The sequence below is a fragment of the Gavialis gangeticus genome, unplaced genomic scaffold (genome assembly GCF_001723915.1).
Source record: "Gavialis gangeticus isolate Ggan-Ray unplaced genomic scaffold, GavGan_comp1, whole genome shotgun sequence".
In the NCBI taxonomy this organism is placed as follows: Eukaryota; Metazoa; Chordata; order Crocodylia; family Gavialidae; genus Gavialis; species Gavialis gangeticus.
This window is the reverse complement of record NW_017729022.1, coordinates 58,818,241-58,825,841: the sequence shown is the minus strand read 5'-3', so window position 1 is coordinate 58,825,841 and position 7,601 is coordinate 58,818,241. Positions and strand designations below refer to the sequence as shown.

The window sequence follows — 7,601 nt, the reverse complement described above, 5'->3', positions numbered from 1 at the left end:
AGGCTGCCTGCTTTCAAGTGTTGTGCACACATGCCCCTCATTTTGTTGACACACGGCCCTAAGTGCTGTACAAATGCATCTTTTCATTGCCTGCATTCATACTAACTAGCAAAATTGGATCCTCATCTTCTGACTCTAGGTACTACTGTGGTACAAATCCACACGTAAATAACAGTAGTGCATACAGTGCTTGTCTAGGAATTGGGAGGCCTGGTTCTAAGGTTTTCTCAGCCTGAGAGGGTTAAAATGCACATCTTCTGCTTCCCTCCTAACCATCAGGCTATAAGCAAGGCTGGTGAACAAGGCAGGCACTCTCCACCGTTCTGTTGGAAGCTGTGCCTCTGTGCAGAAAGGAATGCGAGATTCTTTAGCTTAAAAGAAAGCACAGAAGGAGGAATGACACTCTAGGCTGCTGGTTCAGGTATTCAGCGGGGGTCAGGGGGTTTGAATTCCTTCCAGGACTGGACTGTTTATGCATTTTACATACAAGAGTCACTGGATAAAAAAAAAATTGAAATAATCCTGGGAGGAAGCTATTTATATAAAACAGCTGGGCTCCTGGTTTGTAAATCACAATGGGGCTTAGGTAGGAGCTCCTTGTTCTGTAGGTTGTGGCATTCTGGGCATATGCAAAACTATAACTGCAGGCAGCAACAGAGCTTTCAGGCCAAATAGGTGCTTTTGGGGTTGCCTTGGTTCTTTTTGGATCACAATTTTAGATGTAGGGTCCTAAAATCAATGTAATTCCTTTTCTTGAAACTGCCATTTGGTTAGTTGATTTTTCTGGATAAGAGCCATAATTACATGCACGTTATGCAATTTCCCATATTGCTTGTTCACATATGGGAAAAATAAGTTTAAAAAGTTAACTGGAAGGTGTTTAAAAATTTGATTTGAACATAACTGCAGAGCAAATATTTAAGAAGCTTTGGCTTCTGAACTCAAAAATTTACTACCGTTTCCACATTTCTAAAAGTGCTGGAACAGTGTAGTAAGAGATAGATTGCTAAGAAATACACCCTTCTTGCAAAGCTATATTTATCCTACCTATTAGCAGGGATTGCAAAGGATGAAAGGGCTAATATTAAGGGCTGCTGTCTCAGTGTAAGCTTATCTGTCTTAGAAGCTGTCAGCTGACTGATATTTTTAATAGACCTTGATTTGCAACATACCAGGTCTTCTAACTGTGGAGGAGACGCACCCTGTACAGGTGACAAAGACAAACGCACGATTTCATGTTGCCACTTGTAGATCATGTTAATAGCAAAGCGCCCTGCAATCCTCACAGTGATGTATTCATTAACCTGTATTAAAATAAAAGGGCAGTTGTGAACTACACAGTCTTTATTCATATGGTCCAGGAAGAAGATACTGCAATCTGAAGCCTTGAAATGTTAACAATGATACTTTGGGATTGACTATGGAAAATGGTGGTCATCAATACAATGGTCCTCATTGTTGGTTAAAATTAGTGCTGAATTCTGATTATGTCCACAGTATGGGCACACACACTAATGCTGCCAAAATAGAGTTGTAGATGCAGATGAATTTTGGTCAGAAATAGTTTCAGGCCATTTACACAGATTATTGACAACTATGGGTATGGCACACTCACAGGAAATTCATTAAAGTGTATTTTATTTTTCTTGTGATTCTAGAATAACATTAAATACAGTCTTAATGATAACTCCCATGCTTTACAGTTGTTGATTGTAGCTATGTTGGTGTAAGGACATAGGCAGATAAGGTGTTCGGGGTAAATGTGGTATCTTTTATTAGACCAACTAAATAGTTGGAAAAATTGTTCTTTGCAAGCTTCTGGGCACAAACACCCTTCTTCAGACATAGGGAAAGTCTTTATACCTGAAGAAGGGTGTTTGTGCCCAGAAGCTGGGAAAGAACAATTTCTCCAACTATTTAGTTGGTCTAATAAAAGATATCATATTTACCCAAAAACCCCTGTCTTCTTAATGATAATACGTATGACAATTTTTGTTCAAAATCCAAATGACAGAAATAGAACCAAAGACATTTCCATCATAATTTGCTTTCCTCTTTACAGGCTTTGTAAGAGAGAAAGCCAAAGATCTAGCATGAGATTTCTTCAATGTTGAATTCTCACAGGAGAAAAAAAGAGTTATACTTGAAAACACCAGTGACAGAAGCTGCAGGAGTCTCAATGCCATTTTTGTTTCTTCTCAGCTGGGCTGCCAGCTTAGGTAACATGAGCCAACCAAGTAACAGAAACCATCTGTGTTTGTGGGCTACCTGTCATTCTGTCAGGGCTCCTGTCTGTATTCATTGTATAAAGTATTAAACACAGTGCCAGGAGCTCTGTGTCAGATAGCAAAAAACTAAACCTGACTTGACCTCTTAAGTTGTGAGTATATTTACAAACTCACAGCCTGAAGGCTTACTTAAGGATTTTGGAAGCAAAATGTTGTACCTTCATTGCCAGGGATTGTATAACTGATCCAACAACCACTGAAGTCACTGGGAGCTTTCCACTTGACTTTGGTGGCACCAGATCAGGCCTGAAATCAAGTTGCTTGCTACTAAACATTCACAGATGATACATGAACAGCAGTAACAACTCTGGAAGAGATTGTTCCAAAAACTGCTCCTAGCAGGGAAGGTGTCCACTGGAGAGTCTGAGCTCATGGATCCATTCTCTCAGCAGTGCTGAGGAAGTCATTTATCATTTCTCTGTCTCTGGTTCCACATGAATAAAAGCTAGATGGCATTCCTTGCTCTGTTACATGAGGATTGAGGGTTTTAGGTAGTTATTCTTTGCAAAGTGTTTTGAGGATAGAAAAATGTGATGGGTTATTGTCCTTGAAATTAAGAAATCTCCCAGAGACCCAATGACATTGAGAAAGAAGTTAACAAGAGAAAAAAAAATCAAACACATAATGGTATAAATATTACCTGTATTATAACTGGCTCACTAAGCTTTCCCTCCCGAGGCCATTTCCATTTTCTGATTATTTTTCCATCTTTATTAGTCATCACTCCTCCTTGCTGATTAAACATCATTGCTACAGTGTTACTGTAAATAACCACAAACATGAAACCAGTTTTTCATGGTTTACTTTAGTAAAATATAATCAGGCTGAGGAAATTGCTTTGATCCACATGATTTTAAATTAACCTACTACCTTGCACAGACAGCACTTCAGCCAGCTTTTCACAAGGTACACACCTGCGAGGCCTACATAAATAATTTTGCCTGTTACAGATGGAATAGTGACGCACAAAGAGGTTAAATTCTACTTTTAATAATTACATGAAATGTAGGAATGTTTGAAAAACTGGTGTGTAATGCATTGTAACTTTTAATATGACACTTTCTTATTCTTAGGCCATTCTTGATGAGTAATGAGCAATAGAATTCTTCACATGCAAGCATGAAGTTGAAGGAAGAAGAAGGTTAGGTGAAGTCACATGTTTATCAACCCCAAAAGGGTACGTTGGTAAGACCCTTGAACTGATTGCCTGAAGCACGCTGCTATTGTATTTCTCTGTTAGCAAGACTGACCATACTATTGCATTTATCTAATTACTAGTAGCTATCCCAGCACACACATGCCAGCTGACCTGCTTGGATCTTATGTTTTGAAATAATATATTCTGAATTCCAAAGAAAAGACTTTAAGGTAATCTGAAACTCTGCAAAGGATTTTTAAAAATCCAAACATGGGCTTTTTGTTTCTATAAGCTATACACAAAAGGTATGATAAGATATTTAACTTTTTATTTTTATTTTTTGTATCTTTAGAGATACCAAGAATGTCCTATCTACTCTTCCCTGGTTCTGCTGGAAAGTCTCATATTCAGACGGAGAGATTTTACATCTTAAAGGGCCAGGGTGACAAATCTTTAAGAAAGACATATTTCTTAAAGTCTCACTGGGATTTGGACTTAAGGATGTACTAACAATAAGAAAACAGTTTTAAGAATCTGACTTAAAAACTGTGTTTTGCCCCTCATATGATTTTGCTTGTTTTCCTATCATCATACAGTTACCTGGGGGAGACGCATCTCAAATTTTCAATATTTTTAATTGAGAATTTTTGAATGCATGTATTTACTTTAAAAACACATTTTTTTCAGAAAAGGTTATAAGCCTTAGAAAAAGGTTTAAAATTCTGTAAAAAAAACAACAAAAAGGAGGTTTAAAAGACTCTAAACCCTGACCTAAAAAAAAGTACAGGTTCCACAAAACGATGACTGTCATATTGCTCAGACTCAAAGGGCATGTTCAGCCAGGTGATGATAAACCCACAGTACATGATTTCTTTCCAGCTGCAGGCACTTGCATGTCACATTGTTACTCCACTCTAGTCTTTATTCAGCTTTGCAGAACATGTATTTCTTATCTCAGAATATTATGTTGTTGGCTAACAATCAAGGACCATGAAAGAGAAAAGTTAAAGGGGAGTCTAAATGGTGGGTAGACAACAGTAATAAAGTGTACTTACCACATGTAAAAATACTGAGCATTGCACAACAAATATATAGTAAGCATGCTCCTAAAAGGGATGTGTTCTCATTTATGGCTACATGCTTTAACTGGGACTGAAACTTCTTCTGTGTAAATCATTTAAATGTACTTTTTTGTTAGGCAGGAGAATGTGGGGAGGGGGGGCAGCATACGCACGCCCATGTATGCATGCGTGCACGCACATGCCCTGCTCCTGTGTGGATATGTAAAGTGCTGTTCTCTTTTGACTGCACTTGAAATTTTATAATGAATATTCAGAATGCCAGTTTCTTCCTATAGCCTTTTGTTGGATATGCTTTTAATTATTGGTGTCTTTAACTGAATTGCCTAAAGCAAGGGTGGGTAGCCTTTTGCTGGTGCAGGCTACAGCTTGCGACTCTGTCATGGCTGTGGCCGGAAGTCTCAATCCCTCAGAACAGCCAGCTGCCTGCATTCACCCTCATTGCAGACCAGACCCCTCTACACAGGAGGAAGCACAGATGCAGAGGAGCAGCAAGCTTTACAGTTGAAATAAATGCTATGGTGGAGATTAGTGGCATGGAGCAGCTCTGTCCCACCTCTTCCTCTCTGCCAGATCAGACCTCTTTGTCAGGGTCAAATCTGGTCCATGAGCTGTAGGTTGCTGAATTATGGCCTACAGGCATCCCAGTCCAACCTCAAATGAAATAAAAGGATAACTGGTTGTTGGAGTCAGAAAAAACATTGAAAGTAATATTGTACAACACAAAAATGGCAGATTAAATTAAATCCAGTAAAAGAAATAGAATAGAACTAAAATCAAAATACCAGAATATAATACACACTGTGTTTGTGAAAGACAGAATGAAGAAAAAAGATTTTTCCAGCAGGGACAGAGCCTAATCTTCAACTGACTTACCCTCACTTTCCTGCTTTACTAAAGTGGAAGCACTAGCTGTTGCTGAAGACTGCTCTTGATGGGTGGATCTCTGATTCTGAAAACAGCTAGTTTCCAAGGCTGTTACATAGGAAGACAGAGACAAGAACCAGACAGCAAAATTACCCTAAAAATGTTTGGCTTGATTAGTGGAACCTCAAGACCATTAAAAACAAGAGGGGTGGGGGGAATCATTTAACACCTGTAGAGTAAGCAACAATGACCATTGAGCCAATTGACTCTCTCATCTGCCTGAATAGCAATAGCACTGTGGAGCAGGGATCAAAACAGGTGCTTCTATCCCAGTCAGAAAATCAACTTCCCTGCTTAATACACACACCCCAGTTTGCAGGGAGGGGCTGACTTTGGGTGGAAAAGTGTGTGTGGTGTTCAAGAACTACAGTATTTACAATTAAGGGTCTCAAGTATGCACTTAACTGAGATTTACTAAGGCAATTATTTGACTCAATTAAAGACAACTGTGACAACTCTATTATAGAGATACTTTTTTCTCGTATTAATGGCCCAGTTACGGAGCAATTTATAAATTGCTCCACAGAAGGGTTCAACAGCTCCTGCCTCTCTATAGGGAAGTGCAGAGTTCATAATTCACTGAAAAATATATAATGAAAATCAATCTAATGATACATTTAACAAACAGTATTTAACTCTCTGTGATGTTCATGAAACAGTGAACGCTATGTGAAGGTATCTGACAAACGCTTGTCTTCCTGTGGGCTGTACTAGCAGATGATCTACACCAGGGGTGGGCAAAATACAGCCCATAGGCTGAATCTAGGCCACTAACAGATTCAATCTGGCCCATGGCCAGGCAGTCACCAACTCATTGGATCTGGTCCGCAGGCAGTTGGTGGCCCTGACTCCAGCCACTGTGTGGTGCTGGGCAGGCGGGAGGATGGGGCTGTTTCCACCCAGCAGCATCGACTCTTGATGTGGCGGCATCAGCTGTGGACCTGGGTAGAGGCTTCTGCCACAGCCAGCAGGTGGCAACATGAGCTGTGGATGCCTCCAGCAAGTTCAGGAGCCCTAAGGCAGAACCTGCTGGTGGTATCCACAACTGACAATGCCACCTTCCCTGAACAGAGAAGCTCCCACTCAGAGCCCTGATCCAGAACCTGCTGGCAGTGTCAGCTGTGGACCCAAAAAGGAGCTTCTGCTATGCCAGGTGGGCAGTGGCATCAGGTGGGCAGTGGCATCAGCTGCGGACACTGCTGGCAGGTTCTGTGACAGGACTCCAGGACCTGCTGGCTGCACCCACAGCTGATGATGCTGTCCACTCACTGTGGCAGAAGTCCCTGTCTGGGTCCACAGTTGAGTCTTGGGACTCCTGGTGAACTACAGCTCTGTCTGGGTTCTGGAGGGAAGAAGGGAGGGGGAGAGAGAGGCAGAGACAGAAAGAAGAGAAGATACCAAGAGAGACAGGGAGAGAGAAATGGATGTGGCCCTTGACAGGTCACCAAAACTCATTAAATGGCCCTCCAGCCAAAATAATTGCCCACCCCTGTCCTAGGCCATGTTTCATGGTCTAGAACAGGGGTAGGCAATGTTTTTTGGCTGGAGTGCTGAAAAAAACACAATGTCTACCTTGGAAGGTGTCAGAGTGCCAACATGCCGGTGCCCGGAGCAGCTGTTTGCAGCCTCCTGGCTGCAGCCAGCCCATGGAGGGCTTGCAGCCTCCCAGCCGCCTGCTGGGAGCAGCCTGGGCTCCATGGCTGGCAGCAGGTGCTTAGAGCGCAGGCTGGCAGTGGTGTACCAAGCAAAATGGTCTTGCGTGCCCTGCTCAGCACGCGTGCTGGGGGTTGCTGACCCCTGGTCTACGATGTTATGGAGATGATGTTGCATGGTCTCCATCGCTTGTGGTATGGAGGCTCAACAGAATAGCCTTTCTTCAAGTGTTTGAGAGCCAGGATGGGAGTGAACAACTGTTGCCATGTCTCCCTTCCCATGTGCAAGGTTTCTGTCTTCAGGAGATTTGATGTTTTGTTGCTATTTCACTGTATAAATCAGGAGATAAATATTCAAAATGGTCTCCACTCAGCTTCAAAAATCAGATGATGCTGGGGTTTGATTACGCAAGATCTCACACTCACTCAGTCATGGCTTTGAGCACCATATTAGGTACAGTGCCTATTATATTGCCTTGTATAGTACACAGTATAGTAGCATGTCTTTTTTAAGGCA

The 7,601-nt window shown here is 41.6% G+C and overlaps 1 protein-coding gene across 1 annotated transcript in view; it reads right to left on the bottom strand.

The window, feature by feature from the left end:
• LOC109296393 overlaps positions 1-7,601 on the bottom strand; it is a 59,576-nt gene that overhangs the window by 8,812 nt on the left and 43,163 nt on the right. The window contains exons 8-9 of the mRNA XM_019515803.1: positions 2,929-3,049; positions 1,173-1,304 (exon numbers count right to left, since the gene is read on the bottom strand). Of these exons, the coding sequence (XP_019371348.1) occupies positions 1,173-1,304; positions 2,929-3,049 (253 nt within the window). The remainder of the gene's footprint in view (positions 1-1,172; positions 1,305-2,928; positions 3,050-7,601) is intronic.